The 24,590-nt window shown below is 32.8% G+C and overlaps 4 protein-coding genes across 10 annotated transcripts; 2 read left to right on the forward strand and 2 right to left on the reverse strand.

Annotated features, from left to right (window-relative positions):
- Window positions 1-6,293: 6,293 nt before the first annotated feature.
- Window positions 6,294-10,035, reverse strand: LOC127259477 (putative pectate lyase 17). Its single transcript, XM_051286841.1, has 3 exons — window positions 9,772-10,035; window positions 8,123-8,611; window positions 6,294-6,512 (listed from the first exon to the last, which is right to left on the reverse strand). Exons 1-3 carry the CDS (start codon window positions 10,018-10,020, stop codon window positions 6,294-6,296), a joined length of 957 nt encoding a protein of 318 aa, XP_051142798.1. The 5' UTR covers window positions 10,021-10,035.
- A 1,689-nt stretch (window positions 10,036-11,724) lies between these two features.
- LOC127259748 (F-box/WD-40 repeat-containing protein At5g21040) lies at window positions 11,725-17,276 on the forward strand. Of its 5 annotated transcripts, none has more exons than XR_007840564.1 (3): window positions 11,725-11,918; window positions 15,701-16,048; window positions 16,855-17,276. XR_007840564.1 is itself a non-coding variant. In XM_051287327.1 (2 exons), the coding sequence occupies exon 2, from the start codon at window positions 12,349-12,351 to the stop codon at window positions 13,987-13,989; it is 1,641 nt and encodes a 546-aa protein (XP_051143284.1). In that variant the 5' UTR covers window positions 11,732-11,918; window positions 12,288-12,348; the 3' UTR covers window positions 13,990-14,340. The 5 variants fall into 5 exon arrangements, 2 of the variants coding, with proteins under 2 accessions (XP_051143284.1, XP_051143285.1); XR_007840563.1 differs by having other exon boundaries at window positions 15,701-16,104; window positions 16,855-17,271; XR_007840562.1 differs by lacking the exon at window positions 16,855-17,276 and having other exon boundaries at window positions 15,718-15,848.
- On the reverse strand, window positions 14,504-16,096 carry LOC127259749 (non-specific lipid transfer protein GPI-anchored 12-like). Its single transcript, XM_051287329.1, has 3 exons — window positions 15,724-16,096; window positions 15,011-15,055; window positions 14,504-14,900 (listed from the first exon to the last, which is right to left on the reverse strand). The coding sequence occupies exons 1-3, from the start codon at window positions 16,094-16,096 to the stop codon at window positions 14,782-14,784; spliced, it is 537 nt and encodes a 178-aa protein (XP_051143286.1). The 3' UTR covers window positions 14,504-14,781.
- A 1,622-nt stretch (window positions 17,277-18,898) lies between the features above and the next one.
- Window positions 18,899-24,102, forward strand: LOC127259801 (protein FAR1-RELATED SEQUENCE 3). Of its 3 annotated transcripts, none has more exons than XM_051287410.1 (6): window positions 18,902-19,078; window positions 19,479-21,853; window positions 21,937-22,026; window positions 22,339-22,488; window positions 23,485-23,601; window positions 23,848-24,102. In XM_051287410.1, exons 2-6 carry the CDS (start codon window positions 19,661-19,663, stop codon window positions 23,890-23,892), a joined length of 2,595 nt encoding a protein of 864 aa, XP_051143367.1. In that variant the 5' UTR covers window positions 18,902-19,078; window positions 19,479-19,660; the 3' UTR covers window positions 23,893-24,102. The 3 variants fall into 3 exon arrangements, with proteins under 3 accessions (XP_051143369.1, XP_051143367.1, XP_051143368.1); XM_051287411.1 differs by having other exon boundaries at window positions 19,650-21,853; XM_051287412.1 differs by lacking the exons at window positions 23,485-23,601; window positions 23,848-24,102 and having other exon boundaries at window positions 18,899-19,078; window positions 21,937-22,062; window positions 22,339-22,465.
- The last annotated feature ends 488 nt before the right edge of the window (window positions 24,103-24,590 follow it).

The following is a 24,590-nucleotide window of genomic DNA, read 5'->3' on the forward strand; positions in this document are numbered from 1 at the left end:
TTCAAGTGCAAGATAATCAAAACGCTCACCATAACCATGTTGGTTTAAAGAATTGATTTCTCATGTTAAACATTATTGTATTTTTATATATATATATATATATATATTTTTTTTTTCTTAATTTTTTTTAATTCATTTTTTTATTCATATTTTGATAAATAAAAAGAATTACGGAAAGAAAAAAAAAAAAAAAAAGAAAGAATATGTTCTTTTTATACGATATATATTTTTAATTAATATAGTTACTGAGTATCATACAATATATATCCGTATTAAATATATATTATCATAAATATATATAATTAAGTAAATTTCATCTAATCAATATTTAACTACAAATCAAAATCATCAAACATATGCATATTATTGTAAACAAAAAAAAATTATATAATTCTCTAACAACAAACAAAAAAGTCAGAATTTGCAATAGTGCATAAAAAAGTAAAAAATAAAAAATAAAAAATTCTTTTTTCTTTTTTTATAACAACTACTTTTTAATTTTAAACACAAAATCCAAATCCTCGCAAGAACACACTCTACAATTTTTTCCCCCACGATGACATATAAGGGTTGGCATTTGGATCTGTCGCCGCCATCATCGTCGGGTACATCTCATTTGGCCGAGAGAAGGGAGCGCCATTGTTGGACATTAATGGATTGTTCATCACATTACATCCTTCAAATAAAAATAAAAAAATGTTAAAAAAAAACCAAAAAAACCAAAAAAAACACAAAACATTAAAAATCATAACTCAAATCAAACGAGGTACCTGAATTGGGATTGAAGACCATTGAAGATGATCGATGATGCAGAAGAGACAATGATGGCAATGCTTCTTCCACAAAGAATGGCGTTTGCGGCGGCGGCGGCGGCAGCGACGACGATGGCAAGAAAGATGACGATTGCGGCGGCTGCTGTAGGAGGTTCGACGACGATCGCTGCGGCACCAATGACTGCGGCGGCTGCAGAGATGGAGAAGCCGCCGACAACAACGACGATGGCAAGAAAGACGACGATTGCGGCGGCGGCTGTAGGAGGTTCGACGACGATCGCTGCGGCACCAATGACTGCGGCGGCTGCAGAGATGGAGAAGCCGCGGACAGCAACGACGATGGCAAGAAAGACGACGATTGCAGCGGCGGCTGTAGGAGGTTTGACGACGATCGCAGCGGCACCAATGACTGCGGCGGCTGCAGAGATGGAGAATCCGCTGACAGCAACGACGATGGCAAGAAAGACGACGATTGCGGCGGCGGCTGTAGGAGGTTCGACGACGATCGCAGTGGCACCAATGACTGCGGCGGCTGCAGAGATGGAGAATCCGCTGACAGCAACGACGATGGCAAGAAAGACGACGATTGCGGCGGCGGCTGTAGGAGGTTCGACGACGATCGCAGTGGCACCAATGACTGCGGCGGCTGCAGAGATGGAGAAGCTGCCGACAGCAATGACGATAGCAAGAAAGATGACGATTGCGGCAGCGGCAGCAGCTGTAGGAGGTCCGATGACGATTGCGGCGGCACTGGTGACGGCGGCAGCTGCAGAGATGGAGATGCTTCTCGAGGAAAGCGTGGTAGTAGAACATCGTCATTGTCGTCCATTGTAGTTACTGCATTCTCAGCAACTCTATCTTCTTGATCATATTTGTTGAATAAAATATTCCATTCAGCTACATCTTCATCAGTCAAAGTAGTTCCCAATACGTAGTCTTCACCATCATCTATATAATTCCCATTTCCATTCCAATTTGGATCGAATTTCATTAGATTTTGAGCTTGATCCGAACACCAATCCATCTCCCTAGGATCGTTTCGGGGGTGACAAGTAGAAGTAGAACATTTACCCGACGAATAATCCGAACCCGACAACGAAGCCATGGGCGGTGGTTGAAATTCGATCAAGTTCGGATATGGATTGAAATCGACATTAGCATTAGCATTGCCATTGACACCCGAGTTGACGAGAGGGAAGATTGACGGCTTCGTGTTGTATTCATAACACTTAAATTCGGGAATTTCCAATTCCCAATTATTCCACGTCCCTGATTTTCTATAGGCACCAGCGGTGTTTGTGCTCGTGCTGGCACCGTCGTTTTTTTTACCGTTACCCCAATTTATTTTCATCTCGGGTGGGTAAGTTGGTTTTCCTTGTTTTAGTAACTTTTTAGCCCTTGTGTTCCAGAAATTCTTGATCTCGTTATCTGTTCGCCCTTTCAGCTGCACAAAAAAAAAAAAGGTAATTCTCTTTAAGTCGTGCGACACGAAATTTAATAAAAATAAATAATAATAGTTACTTTTCCTTCGATTAAAGTGAACATAGATTTGAGTAATAATATATCAGTTGAATAAAACAAATTCAAAAAATAACAAGAAGGTGAAAATTACTTACATGGCTAGCCATTTGAGCCCAACTATTTCCGTACATGGCGTGGAATTGAATTATAAACTCCTCTTCATCTTTGGTGAAGGGAGTTTTCTTGAGGCCGGGTTTCAGATGATTTATCCACCTTAGACGACAACTCTTTCCACATCGGGCAAGTCCCATTTTTTCATGAACGTCTTTCCAGTTTCTTTCACCATATTGTTCGACGTACCTTTTTAAGACCTCGTCTTCTTCGGAACTCCATTGACCTGCCTTTAATTCCACCCGCGTCGTGCTAGCGGTGTCTCCTCCATTGTTACCGTTACGCTCTTCATTTTCGATTCGATTGATTGCCATGCTCATCTCCTACATATAATCATGAACACGATCAAGTGTTGATACCATCAAATAAAGTTTAATCTAAATTTTCGTTTTTGCTTGCTGTGGTGATCATCTAACAAATCAAAGAGACAATCAATTAGTAGACAGAAAATGATTTATAAACTACCAAATAAAATTGAATCTAAGAGTGTTCTTGGTTTGTCTCCTGTAGATTTCAGGTTTTGTTATTTTATGTGAAATGGTAATTGGAGGTAATGTTCTGCAGGATGATGGATCTTCCAAAAGAACTTCCAAGAAACAGAAGATTTTGTTTTTTCGATCCTCCAAATCATTAGCTCTATGTGTATATATATATATATATATATATATATATAACAGCTGATTCTTCATCACTATAAAAGCTTCTTATTAAGAATTTTGACAAAAATAAATTGATTTATAATTAGTATTTTGATTTTTTTAAAAAAAATAAAATAAAATAAAATTAGTGAGATATAGATAAATAAAATTAATTATGCAATATTTTTAATTAAAAATAATTTATGAAAAAAAATGATTTCATCAAATCGTAGGAAATAAATCTCAATTTAAAGCACACCCTTATCCAACCACCGGCTGCCATCACTAGACGCAGGTTTGATAATTTTATGTTTTTTTTAAAAAAAAAAAAATTTGCAAGAAATTGAAACATAAATCAAATTGTTAAAAGTTCTATTCAGATTTTGCCGATTTGAAAACTAGCAACTTATTGGAATCGAATGAGCAAATCTACTTCTAAAACAAGGGAAAAATCAATTTTACAGTATTATATCACATCATACAACTATTCACATTCGAAATATTTATTGATCAAATCTCAATTCAAAATCCAAACCCCAAAACAAACAGACAATGAATTTAAAAACAATTGATAAAATTGAATCTAATTTTTTTTAAAACTTCTATTTATATCACGTCGTACAACTATTCACCTTCAAAATATTTACTATTCAAATCTCAATTCAAAATCTAAACCTCCAAACAAAAATTTAAAAACGATTGATAAAATTGAATCTAAAATTTTTTTACTAACCCGGTTTTTCATGTTTTCGCCTTCGCTTGCCATGAGATCACCTAACAAATAATAAACACAAGGGTCAAAATAATAATAACAAACAAATAAAAACACGTGTTCTTGTGTGAGATTTTTAACCTTGATTCGAGAGTACATTAAATAATCAAATCAAACATCTAATTTTTATTTTTACATAAACACCTATTAATATCCTATTCTATAGCTATTTCTAATTCAAAATTTTTATTGTTCAAATCCCAAAAGCAAAATTCACACCGAACACACCCTAGGGTTTAAAAACCACATAATAAAATTGTATACAACAATACTCCAATAATTCAATTGTTTGTTAAAATCTTATTATTCATCCAAAATTTTCCCCTCAAAAACATCAAATCAAACACCTATTTTTTATTTTTTATATTATACTAAAAATCAATTTTACATTCAAAAGATCACATCAATACCTATTTATATCATATCATACAACTATTCAAATTTAAAATTTTTACTATTCAAATCCCAACTCAAAATTCAAACCCCAAACAGACACACCCTATGTGTAGATGATGATGTCATCGAAATATTGCACCAAAAGAAATAAATGCGATGAATATACATATGTACGATACCTGAAGTCAACCACAGAAAGAGAAGTATTTGTCTTCTTTTGATTTGAGAAATATTTGACTTTTGATTTGGTTTGGAAAATTTTGGTTTGAATTTAATTAAACATGATGTATTTTCTTTAGAAGATAAAAAATAGTAAAAATTTAAAATTTCGATAATAAAAGAAACAAACAACGGTGCATAGGTATAAATAGACAATACGACAGTCTGATTTTGTCGAGTTCACGTTATAAAAAGAATTGTACGAGGAAGTGTGTATCTAGGTTATTTGGTCTTTTTAATAATAATAAAAAATAAATAAATAAACTGATATTAATATCGATAAATTACTTATCTGATCTATGTGTTTATATCTCATCTCATAATATTTAAGAATGTGTGGACCACATTTATCCTTAATGTAATTCTAATGTTGTTGAGAATTTTAAGGAAATTTTAAAATTTGAATGTACTTATTTGATTTTATATATAATAGTATAATTATTTTAAATATTAAAGTTAAGATCTATGTTTTATTTAAAATATATTACATCAATTTTTTAATTAAAATTAGCAAATTAAAGAGATAATTTAAAATTTACTCCATATGATAATGTATTTCATTTTTTATCCACAAAACACCAAAACACAAATAAAATAAAATAAAATAAAATACATATTTAATATATAATTTAAAAAATAATACTAATAAAAAGTAAGATTGTTTTAAAAATAATTAAAATATTAATTTTAGATACATCGCTTTAAATTGAAAAAAAAAATATGCATGCATTGAGTGGTGTTTAATACTAACTTCGTCCCATACCACATACTGTGTTTGCTACACTGTAGACGGTATTTTAGGAGGAGTGTAATTAGTAGATAATTAAGAATGTATTAGTGAAAATAATTATCATATAATATAAATAATTATAAATTAAGATTAAGATAGTTTAATTAAAATTTTTAAAAAAAAATTAAAAAGTTTAAAATGAGATTAAAGTGTGTAATTATTTAAAAAAAAAAAGAAAGTGACATGGTATATAAGACGGGTAGAAACGGCAACGTGGACATGGTATGTGAGACAGATGGAGTAAGATATTTGAATTTATTCGATTGTTATTTAAAGTTGATTTGAAATAATTTTTTATTTAAATTTTTGTTTAAATATATATTTTAATGTTATATTTTATGATAAAAAGTAATATTTTAAATATATATATTGAATAAATACAACAGCAAATCTTTTAATATAAATTAAATAATTATAAAAGAACACACGCACTCTTCATAAATTTATAGTTTTATTTTTTTAAATGAAATAGCGGCGGAGAGTTATAGTAAAATTGCTAAAATATCCATTTGTATATATTTCAATTACAATGAATGACATCATGAGATGGAGTTATATTGTTACAACATGTTAAAATGATACTCCCTCACTTCCGGATCCCGTGTCTGCTACACCGTAGACACCGTATTTTAGGAGGGGTGTAATTAGTAGATAATTAAGAATATATTAGTAAAAATAATTATTCTACAATATAAATAATTATAAATTAAGATTAAAATAACTAATAAGTTTAATTAAAATTGAAAAAAAAAATTAAAATTTAAAATGAGATTAAAGTTATAGTAATCATTTTCCAAAAAAGGAAAATGACATGGTATGTGGGACGGACAGAAACGGCAACGTAGACATAGTATCTGGGACGGAGGAGTAATATCTTAGATGATTTAAATGATCGTCTCATCTTACGTCAGTATATAAAATTGACATATTTAGGCAAAAATAATTGACATATTTAGACAAAAAGAAAAGTATCCATACATTTTCATGCATTTCGATTCAAATTTCAAGTCCAATAATTGACAAAATGACAAGACATCACAGTTCGATTTGTCATAAGCTAATTGATAGTCAATTCAGCACAGGGATGGCGATGTTTTAGGACATTTCAACGCGCCGGAAGACTTGGTGAGCGCCCTAACGGTCTTCCCGTCGGCGACTTCAAATACCTGGTGAGGTCCGTACTCGGGCTTCATTCCGGTATCCACATCTGACGAATCTGTAAACAATGCCCCGTTTTCAAACACATCGTTTACCGATCGGAAATTGCACGTCAAGCACATGTTCCACATGATCTGCAACAATGTTCGAAAAAAAAAGAAAAATTTAATCTTGTTTGTTTGGAGGATTGAATTTTAAATCCACTATTCATCACATTATTTCTTTCCAAAAATATTAAATCAAACACATATTTTTTATTTTTTATATTATACTAAAAATCAATTTTACATTCAAAACATCACGTCAACACCTATTTATATCACATCATACAACTATTCAAATTCAAAATTTTTACTATTCAAATCTCAGTATTCAATAAAAATATGGATAATTGTATTGCATGAATTGTGTTGTTTATTACTATAACATATTCTATGTTTTATATTAATATAATACAAATAATTACATGAACAAATAACACATGCTATAGAGATGAACAATACATAGTTAAGGAACAGACGGCACACAATCGATATAAATACAAATGACACAAAGAGCGTTAAATAAAAATATGTAATTGTACTGTATGAATGAAATTCGTGTGCTAAAACCAACAATATATTATGCTATATATTGTCTTTGTTTATGACATGTATTGCTCGTTCTATATTAACATAATATAAATGCAACGCATAACAAATGTCATAATCAAATACAACACAATCTATAATTGGTTGCAACACATAAGATATATTCATACTGCACTATTACATACTTTTATTTAATATAATACTCCCTCCGTCTCATATCTATATATCTATTTGTTTTTTGCACGGAATTTTAGAAATATTAGTATTATATTGGGATAAAGTAGAAATAAAGGTAAAAATACTAAATTAACCCTATTAGTATTGTATGATATAAAAGTAATGACATTTGTGTAATATATCGTAAATTAGAAGGGTATTTGTAATGTTAGGTAGATAGTACAATTAATAAAAAAATGAAATTGATACTTTGTTATGAGACATACCAAAATAAAAAAAAATGGATAGATTGTTAAGTGAGTATGTGTTGTGTTAAACAAAAAATTGAGTTATTTCTATATTTTACGTATACTAAATGGGAAAATCAGAATTGTGTTGATTTGTCCATTCAACACTATAATTAGTCTGTAATACTCTTTCCGTCCATTAAAATTAGTATATTTGAGTCTAATACAAATTTTTTTTTTAAAAAAAAAATTATTGAAAAAATGATAGGTAGTAGTTGAAGGTATTTTTGAAAAATTAATTAGAAATTAAAGTAAATGAAAAAAAAAAAGAGAAAAGGGAATGTGATAGCCAGTGACATTGGTTGTAAACAAGCTTTGAACGAATGATAATAATTAAATACTTCATCCTTTTCAGAAAAGATGTCTTAGTGGGAGTGAGTACGAGAATTAAGAAATAACAGTATTTAATTGAAAGTGGATATAAAGTAGAAAGTAAAAGGCTACCTTTACTTTTTGAATGATTTTAAAAAGTAGAGGTTAGAGTAATAATTAAGGGTAATTTGGAAAAGTAAAAATAATTTGATTATAAAATGTGGACCACCAATACTAAATAAAGAAATAACACAATTATTTTGGAACAGACAAAAATGAAAAAACAAGACAACTCTATTGAACGAAAGGGAGTACTAATTTATTAACTTTGTCAAAATTAGTAACGAGATAAACAGAAATAATATAGTTGCGACGTACCTCTTTTCTTTCTCCGCGCGCAATAAACAAGTTAGCCTCGCTCTTTATGCTCGGGTCCATGCTCCCTCCCATGGCGTATAAGCCCCATCCGAGGTACAAATTGTTGACAACATGTGCGTATCCGAATCGAATCCTCGGCATTCGCTGCCGGCATTGAGGGCCGAAGTGGTTGAAGACTACGGTGACCTTCATCCCCGTGTCCCTCCGGAACCCGTCGTTGTGTCCTAACAGCATAACCTTGTTTTGGAACCTGAACCAGTTGTTAGAAATGGTGATGTCCGTGGAGCCTCTCGTGACGTCAATCAACCCGTCCTCGCAATCGTACAATGTGTTGTGATCGATCCAAATTCTTGAGGATGTCACCATTCGGATGGCGTCCCCGTCGACTGGGCCTAGCCGCACGATCTGGCCGTCCGGGCCCATCGCCTCGCCCGCCGGCTGGGCCTTGCAATCGTGGATCTTTAGCCCGTGGATTATCACATCGCTCACCTGATCGATTCGATCGAATTAGTTAGGTCTTGCATACAAATTGTTACGTTAATTATTACATGTACAATGATCGCATGCATGCCGTGTAGTATATACGGGAGGGGATCGTCGGCCCCCTTGCTTCTCAGTCTCTTACGTCTCCTCTAATACAACTGTGTGTATATACATACAGTATATATACAGTGACGGAATTAGCCTTTGAGTTTTGAGGCAAAAAATATTGATTCATTTTTATCAATTCGATTTTTTTTTTTCTCTTTGGTACACCGGGGTAAAGAAAAAAAAAAAAGGACAAAAGTATTACTTGTGATTGGTTTCCGATTTTACTATTTTTAACTTTTTTTTTTCCAAAAGTATTAAATCAAACACTCATTTTTTATTTATCTTATTACACTAAAATTTTACATTCAAAGCATCACATCAACACATATTTATATCACATCAAACAACTACTATTTCAATTCAAAATTTTATTATTCAAAATCAAAATTCAAAACCAAAACTTCACATGTAAACACACTAATGTATTAGGAATTGCAATTTTTATTATAACTATATAAATTTTATTATTTTTTACTAAAAAAATATTAAATATTAAAGAAGAATTAATAAAATTATACTACCTCCGTATGGCTCCAATGTCTCATTTATTTTTTTTGTGTCTTGATTTTTTAATATTAATTATTATATCAAAATATAGTTAAAATTAAAAAAAAAATTGCAAAAATATTTTCATTAAATGTCTTATAATACTAATAGATGGACGTTTGTAAAAAAAAAAATATGCAAATATATAGATATTTTTAATATTAAATACAATGACGCAAAATGTATATATAACTTTAGAAGCGCACAGAAGAAGTATAAAATTTATTATTTTTCACACACACAAAAATAAAAACTAAGAAATTGAAGTGGCAAATTATTAAAAATATATAATTTTATTAGTTTTTAAACTTTAAAAAAAATAAAATCATATTTTTGGTATTTTTTGGACTAGGTTGGTGACACCCAAGCCCCACATAATTTCGTCCATGTATATATATATATATATATCATTTTTTGTTAGCGTGTAAAAATTGCGTACGATATAGAGGGCCGGGAATCTCATCCCATATATATATATATATATATATATATTTGCAAATTGCGACACGTACCCTTCGAAGTAAAAGGCAGGCGCCCTTGGCAATGTGAACCTCGGCCCCTCTACCATCAATGGTGGTGTGGCTCTTAACAAGAAGAGGTCTCACAAGCATGATCTCCATATCCCTTTCAAAATCGATCCAAACTTTGCCTTTCAAACGGGTCATCGCGAATCTAAGCGTTCCGGGCTTCGGGTTCAACGCATCATCGCTCGGGTCCGTGACCGTGTACATTGTCACGTCCGGTCCCGTGTTGTTTGTCATCTTCCCGGCGAACCCAACGGAGCACGTCGCCAATTCTTGTCGACACGATCGCCAATTAGGGTTTGCCCGCCAACACTTGTCGATAACGTTCATGTCTTCGATGGATTGTCGGGCCTGCACCGGGCCCGGGCTCATCAAAATGGCCATTGAAATGGCACATAGAATGTGCCATTTTGTGCCATAATGTGTGCCCCTTGAAGACTTGTGCATTCTTGGATGTACCGACAAGGTGTCGATGCGAGGGGAAATATGTTTATCTATAGATATATACATATAATATATGTATATATGCATGCTTATAGATAAAAAGGGATTCCCTCAAGAACAATGGCATGGGATGAATGAGGCTTTTATAGATCCTAAAATGAGCTTTCTATATTTTCTTGAGGTTAGGGTTTGAGGTTGAAATGAGTGGACTATGTATATTAACCCCTTTTAAAAAAAATTATATATAGGTATTATAGTTATCTGTTTGTGGCTGAAAGAACTTGGGAGTGTGTTATTTTATTTTTTTAGTTTGAAAATTTTTAATTTAAAAATTTAATATTAAAATAATATTGAATAAAATAGTTTTGTATATATATATATATATTTAAAAGTATATAAGTCTAAATAATAAAGTTTTAAAGTTTGCCCCCCCCAAAAAAAAAAAAAAGCTTTTATTGGTATTTTATTTTTGGGATTGGTTAGGATGGTAGAATTGAAAAAAAATTTCAACTCTACACACAGTTATATGTTATATGTATAAATAATACTCCCTCTATCCCATATAATATGTATGGGTGTATTACCGTAGACATGAAAATTTAGGTAAAGTATAATTAGTAAGTAATTAAAAAAATGTATTAGTAAAAATAATTATAAATTAAGATTAAGATAAATAAATAATTTAATTAAAATAAAAAAATTATAAAATTTAAAATTTAAAATGCGATTAAAGTGCATAATTATATTTCCAAAAATAGAAAGGACTGGGACGGAGAAAAATAGAAAATAGGGACAAATTATGTAGGTCGGAGGGAGTACATATTATTATATAACACATGTTGTGTATCATAAATGTATAAAAATGTGCTGTTTTTTTTTTAAAGAGTATATTATGTGTTAAAATCAACTTGTATTTTATATGAGACTATAATATGTGTTATTAGTTCACATGTATTATATTAACATATACAATGTATTTTCTATAATTACTATGTTTTATCAGCACACCATGTGATGCTCAGCACAGTGGTAATGCTGAATGTCAATTCTAACATTGTAGACGTGGTCTTTATTTTTATTTTTACTTTTTAAAGTGTGTATTAAAATAATAATAAAAAAAATTGCCTGTTTGATTTGAAATTTAATATACAATTTTAAATCAAAATTAATATTATATATATTTTTTAATTAAAATATATTGTTTTTTTCTTATATAAAATAATAAATTAAAATGCTATTTAAATAAAATTTAAATCAACGCTAAGTGTCAAATAGCAAACTTAAATTTGCATTCCATAAGAGAAAACAAATAAGTTAAAAAGTGGAACTCAAAATTTTAAGAAAAATTATTAAAACTTAAAATATAGTACTATTTCAGAATTTTTAAGGCACTCTGCTAATTAATAATTTCTAATTAACAAATTAAATATAATTAATAAATATGCTACGCATAAAAACAATAATGCGATTTTAAAGGACAAATTATGCAAACTCAGAGGTGCAATGTGGAAGAAACAAAATAAAATTGGAGTTTATTGCAATGACCAAGAATCGTCTCCCGTATCCCTAATTTTCGCCTTTGAATTCTCCCAAAGGAAGATAAAGGAAGAAATTGGCAGTAATTCGGAGCAGAGTCATCATCGTGAGTTCATTTTTCTCTGCAGAGAAATCTTGTAGTTCCATTTTTTGAGGTATATCTCGACTCAATCTCGATCACACCCTATATTTTGCAAATTCCATCCATTAATTTACGTTCTTCATCCATTTTTAACATTTTGCCGTTTCGGGAATTCAGCAGTCATTTCACCCAATTTCCGTTAGAGATCCCACCAAGTCTTGGCTTTTTGTTTGTCCCATTTTTTTTGTCGTATCTTGTTTGATTTCATTGGCGTACCATCCGATCGGTCTAGGGTTTGTGCAATAGGCTGACTTTCTTGTTGTCCAGGGTGTGATTGAGTTGGGTATTTGTTAGATTTTTATTGAATATTTTTTTATTTTTCTGTTTTACGGCTTTTGAGTTTGTTCATTTGGCCGATTGGGTGAAATTTCTGTGTAAAAAGGTTGATCCCTGGAGTTTTCCTAGGCGGTGGATTTGTTATTGGATTCAGGAAAATTCATTTTATGGCATTTGAATGCCAAGGAAATACAGAAATAGAATCAAAAGACATTTCAAGAAATCATTTGGGTAATCTTCAATCGAAGAAACTCGAAAAGCGCATTCTGTCTAACAAGAAACAGGTTGAATCAAGAGAGGCTGAAATTCCAGAAGGCGTGTTTGTATTTAATGCTAAACATGGGATGTGTTCGTTTGAGCAACAGGAGGACAGCCGTTCATTTCTTGACCTTCCTCCTGCATTGATATCGGAAATCCTTAATTTCCTTGACCCTAGAGAACTTGGGACCGTATCTTGTGTGAATAAGTCTTTGTATAGTCTTGCCACTGAACATCAGGTGTGGAAGGAGTTTTACCATGAAAGGTGGGGTCATCCAGTAGCTTCAATCAATTTAGGACCTGGGTGTTCAAATGAGAAGTCATGGAAGGAACTTTTTGTGGAGAGAGAGTCCCGGAGCAAGAGTTTTAAGGGGCATTACAGCATCGACACACTACATGGCCATACTGAAGCTGTTAGGACAGTTTTTGTGTTGGATTCCAAGAAGCTCGTGTTCACATCAGGGTATGATCAGGTAGTGAAGATGTGGGACATGGAGGAAGGCATGTCAATAGCATCATCACGACCTCTGGGCTGTACTATTCGTGCAATCGCAGCTGATTCAAGGCATTTAGTTGCTGGTGGTACGGATGGATTCATACATGGTTGGAAAGTTGAGGATGGAAACCCTCACTTGTTCGACCTCAGAGCACAGCATAATGTTAACAACATGGAATTCCGAGTTTGGGAGCACAATGGTCCAATAACTTGTCTTGCACTGGATTTTAGTAAGATGTACAGTGGTTCTTGGGACATGACGATACGTGTTTGGGATCGATCTTCTTTGAAATGTTTGAATGTCTTGGTGCACAATGACTGGGTTTGGAGCCTTGTTCCTCATGACACTACAATTGGTAGCACTGCAGGTTCCGGTGTCTACATTTGGGATACTAATAGTGGTAGTCGTCTAGGAATCATTAATGGCCCCCATGTTGGTAATGCCTATGCTTTGGCACGAAGTCACACAGGAAAGCTTTTGTTTACAGGAGGAGAAGATGGTTCTATACACATGTTTGAGATGTTAAGAAATTCCAAGTGCAATATCAGGAAGATTGCTACTTGGATTCCTCACAGTGGACCTGTATATTCTCTTGCATTTGAGTTCCCTTGGCTGGTTTCAGCCTCCAGTGATGGGAAGATTTCACTTATTGATGTTAGAGAGCTGCTGAAGAGAAAACGTACTACTGACATTACTTCTAAGGCTTACACTTTTGACCAGAAGAATGTAGAACCTCCACAGAGAATGCTGCATGGGTTTGGAAGCAATTTGTTCTCAGTTGGGATTGGTTCTGACCGAATTGTTTGTGGAGGTGAAGAAGGGGTTGTTAGGATCTGGAACTTCTCACGAGCATTGGAGATTGAGCAACGTGATAGAGCTTTGAGAGGTATGAAGCTTGAGAAACGGATGAGACGACGGAGGCTCCAGCTAGAAATGAGTACTAAAGGTGGTCAAGATGAGCAATGTTCAGTTGCAGCCAAGAAGAATCAGATGAACACTGATAAGAGTGGTTGGCACGGCAGGCGTAGAGTAAGTGGGAAGCTAAAAGCATAGACATGGATGGATTATAGCTTCCTGATTGTTTTCATACTTATACATTTTTAATTGTTTAGTCTTAGGATTGTTGTGGCCATTACCTGCCTTGCTTTGGAACTTTATCTGTTTTAGATTATTATTTAGATAGTTTTCTGATGGTTTAATGTCTTTTTTCTATTTTTTCAAAAAAAATAAAAAGGAAAAAAAGGAGAAACTTTTGACATCTTTTGTTATGTTGCATAACTCTCTCAACTACATCACTGCTTTCATTGTTGACAGTATCTGTTGGTTGACGATCGTCTGAATTGCATTAACCATTTGAATGCAGTTTTGATTCTGAACATCCCTTGGTTAAAAATAAATGATAATATCTACAGTCGAGTTGAATATGTATATTTGAAGCTACCTATATGAGTGAGGAAGATGTTCTGTAGTTTAACATTTGAAGTAGCATTGTATGAATGTTATAGATTTATTTGGGAGGATAGATCTGAATATGAGCAACTTTTTAAAAATAGGAAGGATAGTTAGAATATATGTGTATAGACTGTCCCACAGAAATCACATGCCTGCACAAGGCATGCAAAGTGTTGTAGTTTAGGGTCTCTATGGGTTAGTCCTATTCTTTTGGAAATAGTGGCTTCAATCTCTTAACACAATTTAAGACCCCAATTTCACAAACAAATGAATTTCTAAAGATCTTTAATGGAATCCATACATCAGACTGTTATTATTGTCAAAGTGTAGGAGATGCAAGAAGATACACACCTCACTTAAATGAAAATTGAAAGAAATGAATACATCGTATAGTTAACACAACAAAGATGTGAACATAACAATTGATAATCCAATAAGCTTAGATGACGATGGCAGATTGCTTGTAGGGCTTCCATTGGTCTCATTTCCGGTAGATGAACTTGGCGATATAGCTACACAGGTAAAAAGCCTTGTGAAGTTAATGTGCAAAAATGAATAACCTACAGCCTACAGCCTACTTCAATTATTTTGATTTTAAAGAGAAGAAAGTATATAAGTTTACCTGGTGAAGGGCTTGGTGCTAGGCCTGGTACTGGAACACCAATAACTACATGGTGCAAACAAACAAAATAGTTAATTACCAAGTAGGAAACTTTTATTGATCAATATGAACTCTGATACACTTTATTCAGAGTCAGTTCCTTTAACATCTGTAAATATTTATCAGATTTCACCTATTAAAGCAAGACACGTGTTGCCGAGGTTAAAAACAAACACTCTTCTGCTTCTGCTAATATTGAAGCTGTTGGAGGGTCTTTTAAAATTTTTGCCTATGCTTCTGGATTCTAATTATTTTACAAAAACTAGAGAACAGTTTTCAGTTAAAAGCAGTGCTTCCTACAGTTTCATGAACAGTATCAAGATTCAAGAAAGTATTTTTAATAATTAAGCTTGTGATCTTTTCCCCTAATTAAAATTGATGAAATAAAATTTCCGAACACTCTCACAGTTAACTTTCTCTGAGTATGAATTCATATATAAACATCATTATTACTAATGATTCTTTTAACTAGACACAAAAAGTTATACTTTTATGCAGTGTTAGGATTTGTGAGTCTCCTATTTCATGTTCAAAATTCCTTTTCTTTAATTGAGTGGCTTAACTTACTCTCAAGTTAGAATTGAATGGTCACTAATCTTAACTCTCACCACTAATGTCCAAATTCATAACAACAAAACATATTATTAACAGGAAAATCAAAACCTTAGGTGTACCTGAACACAGCTGAGCAGAGGCGGATATATTGCAGAGAGTGGATAGTTTGAGTGCTTTATTTGTATCAATATCAGACAAACCAAACTGGCTTGAATTAGCCAAGAATTTGCACAGGCAAACCGGCTGTGTGCTGATCAAATCTGATACTTCATGGCAACATAGTGGATCAGGCTTTGTCAAGTTACTGTCAGCCTCTACATAGCTTAGACAGTCAGCCATGTTGATAAGTACTGACATGCAATCCGTCTCTGGGGAAGGCGCCGGGGCTGAGGAAGGCGATGGTTCTCCAGCCGGTGGCGATGCTGCCATCACTGTGATCAATAGGTAAGCTATGGTGATTGTGGTGGTGATGGTGGTTCTGGGCTTGATCATGGCTACTGGTACAGATCTTTTCTTTGCTATTAATGATATAATATTATGTTGTTTTTTTGTTTTCTGATCTTGATTAAGATGGCAATGCTGGTGGTGTTATTAAAGAAGTTATGGAAAATTCTTGTGTGTTTAAGTTAATTTTAACAGCTGGCAATTAGGAAAAAGTTGTGGCTATGTTAATGCTAAGGGGGAAATTGGATGATTAATTCATAGGGCAGCCTATTGTACCAAACTATGGTTAAGTTATTAGGTTAGTGTAGTAGACATGGAGGGCTCTTGTAGAAGCTATGGTGCCATAAAATAATGTCAATTTGTAGACAGGAATTGGACTTAAATTAAATATCCGGTGGTTGGATCATCTTAATCACCCTACTTTTTGATTCACTTTTGGGGGTTGCTGATATTGTTATAGAATTGTGAATACATAATGAATTTATTTTGTGAATGGTTGCAAGGAATAGTTCTTAATATTCTTGTTTTTTTGAAAAAGGTGAATTAGTCGGGTATCTTATCACTTCTTGTCATCGGGGCTTATTTTCTTGTTTGTTTGATCGTAGTTGGTTGCATTAGCTAGAGGTCGGTGAACTTTTTAGAGTTTCTTTGTTTTGGATATGTGTGTATTCTAATCTAAATATGATTGAATATGATATTTTGTGACCGAAAATAGTATATTTACATGAATAATGTTGGTTGCATTAGCTTGAGGTATGTGAATATAGAATTTGATTGTTTTGGATATGTAATATCATTCTTTGCAGAAATCTTGGCCTGCATGTGATGTGGACCCATTGAATGGTTGCCCACACGTTTGAACAGAGTTATGGCTAATGCTAGGGTTTGCAATTAGCTGGAAATTTTAGATGAGAAAAACTGAAAAAAGGTATGAATTATTGGATTTCAATATAGAGTGATTTTTGTGTACATCTCACTCATGAATATCAATGTAAGGAGTTTTTATTTACTTAAGTGAGAAATACTTGTATATAGATTAATATTTCTGAGAGAGATTAAAAAATTAAATAGTAGAAAATTAATGAGTGAACAACTAAACACACCCTCAGAGGTATTGCTATTAAATTATTCAAGGAAGCAGTGTGTTTATTTTTATTTTTTTAAAAAATATTTTATTTTTACTATTTATTAGTTTTAATAAAAATATATTATTTTTCGTAAAATATTAATAAAAAATACTTTTTAAATTAAAACTCAAAATACTATTTTAATTTCAAATCAGAATCATACAAAATTGTTCCTTTATATTTTTCAGATAGAGATTTGTAGAATAAAAATTAAAAAAAAAAAAAAAAAACTGAAAAAAAAAAAAAAAATTGTTTTTGATCTGATTTTGGTGAGAGAAAATATAATAAATGTAATGTTTTTGAAAAAAATTATTGAATATGCAAAGTTACAATTTGGGGTTTAAATTTTCGATTTATGTTAGTAAATTTGAATTTAAATGATTATTTGATGTCACAAAAATTAAGTGATTGTTGAGGCAGTATTTTAAATGAAAATTTAATTTATCCTAATATAAAAAATTAAAAATTAAAAAAAAATAAAAAAAATTTCTAAAAAAATTATTTTTAAACACCGAGTTTTATAGGTACTTTTTAAATATAGACTTTAGATCAGCATAAAAATAATAATAATAAAAACATAAATCTATTCTTTTATTAGTTTTTATTATAAAAAATGAAAGAATATGCTATCACTTAAACTCGTGTAAAAGATATATGAACAAATGTTTTTTAACTATGGAGAGAGTAATAAAAAAAATATATTTACATTTAAATCATAAAAAATGAAAAAAAAGGTTTTACATTGTATTTGTTTGGGTTTTGAATTTATTTAATTTTTTTTAAAAAAAAATGAATTGAAAATTTCATGTGATATTTTAAAATTATTCTCTCCGTCTCGAATATTTTATTCGTTTTACTGTAAATACGAGATATGTATAATTAGTAAATAATTAAAAATATATTAGTAAAAATAATTATAAATTAAATATAATAAAAATAATTATAGATAACTAATTAGTATAATTAAATTTTAAAAAATTATAAATTAAATTTAAAATAATATTAAAATGTGACAAAAATAAGTTGGACGAAGGGAGTATATTTTAAGATATTATTCGTGTATGTTTAAATTGAAATATTGATGTAATATTTTTGGTAAGAAAATACTATAAATTATTATAGAAATTAATATTATATATATATATGTAAAAATTATATGTTTAGTAATGAATGAGATTGTGTATTTGAAATCGATCCTAAAAGCTACCATGAACGGTCTAGACTAGTGTTGATGCCTTTTAAAAAGATTACTCCCTCCGTCCTATGTAAAATGAATGTATTATTGTAGATACGAAAATTTAAGTAAAGTATAATTAGTAAGTAATTAAGAAATGTATTAATAAAAATAATTATAGATTAAGATTAAAATAAGTAAATAGTTTAATTAAAATTATAAAATTTAAAATTTAAAATGCTTAAAGTGCCCAAAAATAAAAAGGACAAGTTATGTGGGACGGACGAAAATAAAAAATAAGAACAAATTATGTGGAACGGAGAAAGTAATATATTAAATATATTTATTATTTTAATATTATATATAGTAAAATAATATGTATTTTTAAATGAAAACACAAAATAAACACAGCAGTGTTTTTTTATATAATTGCTAATGAAAAGAAATGGAGTATCTTTCCTCTGCTTTATTTGGATTGCGACACGTGTCACAATCTGAACTGCCGGAGCATGTGCACCGCGCGTAGGGTAGAGGAAGCCCTACTCCGCTGGAGATGTTTCAGTATACACCCGGTCCCTCTCGCTCCGACTCTTTCTCTCTCTGCAATGTCGCCGTTGGCCATCGAAACGCCGTCGTAGCATAAACCCTAGGGGTGAAGCTCGGTTTTTTTAATTTAAGCATCGAAGTAGGGGGTTAACTTGCTTTGGTCATTTATAGCTTGGACGACAGGTACATCTTTATCAATACAATGGAGTATTATACTTTGGGATTTGCAAGTTAGAGGCCACGAGTTAACTTGACATGCTAATTTGAATTTTATTTTTTTTACAGAAGTATGGACATGGTAGAATTGATTGGAACTTTAAGTAGGATAGAGTGAATTTATTCGTTATGACATCTTCTTATTCTACTGGAGTTGGATCGTTGGCTTAATTTTCTGATTTTGAAGTAGGGTTTATGGAATTGGGAAATATGTGTATGTTGTTGGAATTCTGAAGTAGGGTTAGTATGATTTTTGTGTATCAATGATTAAACCTAATGAAATGACCATTAAAGATGACAGGGAAGCTATGTGATTTTATATTTATTTGTATTTAATTTCCTTGTCACCTTCTTCATGTACATGCAGAGTTCTCTTTCATGATGCCTTCGATTTTAAGCAGTTTTCGATGTATGGTTGACTGTGGGAACATAGACCTTACGTTTTGATGCTAGCTCTCACCTAAAGCTTTATAGATTTGGAGGATGTGATGCTATAGAAGAGATGTTGGTAATTGTTGCCATAAATTGATTGGTGTAGAAAACGGGAAAATGGCTCAACAACATGGGGGGGTCACCGATGATGGTGACGATGATTCCAACGATGGTGGAGAAGTGGATGCTTTTCAACGCTCTCTAGTTCAGGATGAGCTCGGGAATTTCCCAGAGCCACATGTTGGAATGGAGTTTGATTCCGAACATGCAGCCAAGTTGTTTTATGAAGATTACGCAAGTCATGTGGGATTCAATACACGAGCGAGCTATAATCAGTCAAATGGTGGCAGCACGGTTGCATCTCGAGATTTTTTTTGTTCCAGCAACAGTTTGAATAAAAGAGCTTCTGAGAACTGTAAAGCTTTACTTAGAATTGAGTTGAGAGGCAATAACAAGTGGATTGTAACAAAATTTGTAAAGGAGCATGTCCATGCTGGTGTGAGTCATAATAAGGTGCATCACCTCAAGCCGAAGAAGCACTTTGCAGAAAGTTTCAATGACATGGATGGACTTCCAAGTGGCATGATGTATGTGTCCATGGATGGGAATACTGTTTCTCCGGAGGTGAACAATGTAGGGAAACATATATCCGGTTCAGGATTAACGCCTACTGTGAAGCACTTTAACTCATCATGCTATTCACCAATGTGTTCCATTCGAAGAAGAACACTAGGTAGAGATGCTCAGAATCTCCTCGACTATTTTAAGAAGATGCAGGCTGAGAACCCAGGATTCTATTATGCCATACAGCTTGATGAAGAGAATCGCATGGCTAATGCATTCTGGGTTGATTCTAGGTCAAGAACGGCTTATAGTCATTTTGGGGATTCTGTTGTTCTAGAGGCAAAGTACATTAAAAATCAATACAATGTTCCGCTTGCTCCGTTTACAGGGGTGAACCATCATGGTCAGATTATATTATTTGGTTGTGCACTGCTTCTGGATGAATCTGAAGCTACATATATATGGCTATTTAAGACATTTTTGGCTGCCATGAATGATCGTGCTCCCCTCTCACTAATCACAGATAAAGACCGAGCCATACAGGTTGCAGTTGCCCAGGTGTTTCCGGATGCTTGCCATCGTGCAAGCCAGTGGCATATGTTGAGAGAAGGTCAAGAAAAAATGGCCCATGTATGCCGTATGCATCCTACTTTTCAGGTGGATCTGTACAACTGCATCAACATGACCGAGACAATTGAGGAATTTGAATCATACTGGTTGTCTATACTTGACAAGTATGACCTGAAGAAGAATGTTTGGCTTCAATCTATGTATGATGCCCGAAGGCAATGGGCGCCCGTTTATTTCCGAGACACTATCTTTGCCACTGCTTTCCCAAGTTTAGGATACGAGAATTCATTTTTTGATGGCTATGTGAATCAGCAGACTACTTTGCCAATGTTCTTCAGGCAGTATGAAAGAGCTTTGGAGAATTCATTTCAAAGAGAAGTGGAAGCTGATTTTGATACTATGCACACAACCCCGGTGTTAAGGACACCTTCGCCTATGGAAAAACAGGCTGCTAATTTATATACGAAGAGAATATTTTCAAAATTTCAAGAGGAGCTAGTCGAGACATTTGTATATACAGCAAATAGGATTGATGGAGACGAGCTTAACAGTACATACAGAGTTGCGAAATTTGAGGATGACAACAAAGCATATTTTGTATCATTGAATATACCAGAAATGAAAGCGAATTGTAGCTGTAAGATGTTTGAGTATTCTGGCATCCTCTGTAGACACATTCTGACAGTTTTTACTGTAACTAATGTACTCACCTTGCCATCTCATTACATCTTGAATCGGTGGACAAGAAATGCTAAAACCACAGTTTTAGGTGATGATTGCAATGAGCTGCGGGGCCATGAATCTCTTACAACAAGATACAACTATCTATGCAAGGAAGCAATTAGATTTGCCGAGGAGGGGGCTACAACAACAGAAACTTGCAGTTCAGCACTCCTTAGTCTTAGAGAAGGTGGCATGAAGGTTTCAAATGTTAAATCAAGCATAGCAAAATCTATACCGTCGAGCTCTCAGGTATTTGGTCTTGGTTACGATGACCGAAGATCATTTGTGGAGAATTTGGAGCTGGCCCCTTTACTGTGGCCACAACAAGATGATGTAGGAAGACAATTTAATCTTAATGATGCTGGTGTTCCTAGTCAACTCATGTCCAGTTCGAATGTCCAGCGAGTATCGCCTGTTTTGCTTAACCGCAGCAGTCATCTCAGTGATAATACGGTATGCAAAAAACATATGTTTGTCAAACTGATTTTTCTGTGAACAATTTGGTTTAGTTCTCATTTGATTTTATTTGTCTGCAGGTTGCTCTTCCTTGTCTTAAGTCAATGACTTGGGTAATGGAGAACAAGAACTTGACTCCAGCTGATAGGGTAGCAGTAATAAACCTTAAAGTACGTTTTTGCTTTCTGATCTCTTGTTCGGACTAGGTAAAGTTACTAGATTGACCATTTGGTTGTTGGAACAAATTCTGCTGTTCTTTATGTGTTTTACGTCAACTTAAATTTTTCGTAAATTTGAATCTTATTGGGTTAAATAAGACTACAAACATTTATCTCAATTATGTTACTATCTACTGTGCCGTTGTTAGATTTTACTTCATGATTTTGAGTCAACTTTTGGCATATAGTGCTGCTGTCAGAATCAAATGAAGACACTGCCGTGATTTTTTTCTCAAAAAATTTACCTCTTTATTCCTCTTCCAGTTACAAGATTATAGTAGGATGCCTGCAGTAGAATCTGAGGTGAAGTTCACGCTGTCGAGGGTCACACTGGAGCCCATGTTGAAGTCCATGGCCTACATCAGTGATCAGCTCTCTACCCCTGCCAATAAGGTTGCCGTCATCAATTTAAAGGTTAGTTATCTACAAACTTAATTCTCAATTTAATTTAATCGATAATTTTCGTTTTGTGCCACTTTTACACAGCTATGTACAATGTGTCAATTTTTCCTTGTAATCATGGAACTGTATGCAAGCAAAGGATTTGCTTGTGGGATCTGCAATAGCCATGATGTTGAAATTTTCATGAACTTCTAGATTATAAGTTCGCTAAAATAATTAAAAAGGAACCGGGAGTATCCGTCTAGATAAGCTATAGGACATAGTTGGGTCTGAGATGGGTTCAGGAGAACCCCAACCCAGAAGCCTACAGTTGTGTTCTTTTGTGGTACTTTTACGACTGATTTTTACTATTCTGATTTTTATTGTCTCTCCAAAAATATCAAATCAAATAATTATTTTTCTTTTTTTATATTATACTAAAAATTTATTTTAAATTCAAAAATCGCATCTAACATCTATTTATATTGCATCAAACAATTATTCAAATTCAACTTTTTACTATTGAAAAATCCAAACCCAAAAACCCATACCCACAAACAAACACACTTACAAGTTTGACTAACTACCTGTTTGGGGTAAATAATCTTATCTTTTGTGCACATATTTTCCCTTGACTCACCCTCCCCAAAAGTAAGCTTTATTTTCATGATTAAAAGGACTTTTTCTGGCAGTCTAAATAAAGCATTATAATCTTCTGCACTTTATGGCACAAACTTTGTATTTTTACTTCTCTAGTGTTCATGGGATTCCACTCTTTTTTTTAGTAAGTTTCATTTTGCTTTGATGGCAAGCATCCCCTCATATGCTGATGTTGTGTACTACAATTTCTTAAGGAAAAAAAATAATAATCATCTGTGATCGGGTAGCAAACTAAATGCATAGTTGTATCAATAATAAATGTATACCGACGTGCTTCAGCTCCTGCAAATTCACTATCATGTAGAAAACTAACATCATCCATTTTTGTGCAATAGCCACTCTATTAATACACTTGACTTGTTTGTTTAGCTTCAAGATGCCGAAACAACATCAGGGGAATCAGAGGTAAAATTCCAGGTGTCGAGGGATACTTTGGGGGCCATGTTGAGATCAATGGCATACATCCGTGAGCAGCTTTCAGTTGTGGTAAGATTCATTCATTCCTTGTTAACGATGCATTTACTTGCTCATTGAAACTCACACTTACTAAGCTTCGAGTAAAATTAGTTCTACATTCGATCTTCTACACAAGGGCTCGGTCTATTGGCAATATCCATCTGTAATTTGCTTTTTTATCATTAGGAAGCAGTAGCTATGTATGAGTAAAAAACTAGAGATTCTAATTCTTGATGCAGACGTACAACAGTCTGATTGTGTATGTAATCCTGACAGGTTGACCCGAAACAAGACAATCCAGCCAAAAAGGCGCGGAAGTAGACAATGGTTCCTTCAGTCACGTGGATTCCTCATTATCTCAGGTGCCTTCCTGTCCTGTGTATGTAATTCATGTTTGTAGATGTGGCTTTTCTTGAATCTTTGTCCATAGATGAGCTGATTGATCGCCCTCAAATGTTAGAAGATGAGAATGTTGTTTGAATTATGTATATATGTGTGTATGTATTATGTATATATGTGTGTTCGCCCTTAGTTAAGTTCTGCAAGAACTAGCGTTAGAGCGTGCTGCTATAAATACACATATAGTGCCAAACAAACGCGTGCAATCAGAATTCAGTAGGATTTTTTTTAAATTTTTTTAATTTTTTCCCTCTAGATTTATTGTATGTGTTATTTTATTTTATTTTATTTTATTGTGCTGAATAATGCTGTTCAGCCTATTATGTATTTAATGGCAGTTTATATATATATATATATATTAATATATTAGTGTTATACTCATGCGATATGCACGATTTTATTCTTTATTTTATACTCTACTACTTTATTGCAAAGAAGTATATAGCATTGAACAAAATAATTTGATTGCTATTGTAAAAACTAATTATTATTATAATTATTTGGATTTTGTTCTTTTAATATCTATTTTTGTATTTATATTTCGATTTTTTCAATAGAAAAGTTATTTAATATAATGTTTTATATGCAAGTATATATAGATATAAAATCATAAGATTGTA

The sequence above is a fragment of the Andrographis paniculata genome, unplaced genomic scaffold (genome assembly GCF_009805555.1).
Source record: "Andrographis paniculata isolate CXL003 unplaced genomic scaffold, ASM980555v1 Contig60END, whole genome shotgun sequence".
NCBI classification, from domain to species: domain Eukaryota; kingdom Viridiplantae; phylum Streptophyta; class Magnoliopsida; order Lamiales; family Acanthaceae; genus Andrographis; species Andrographis paniculata.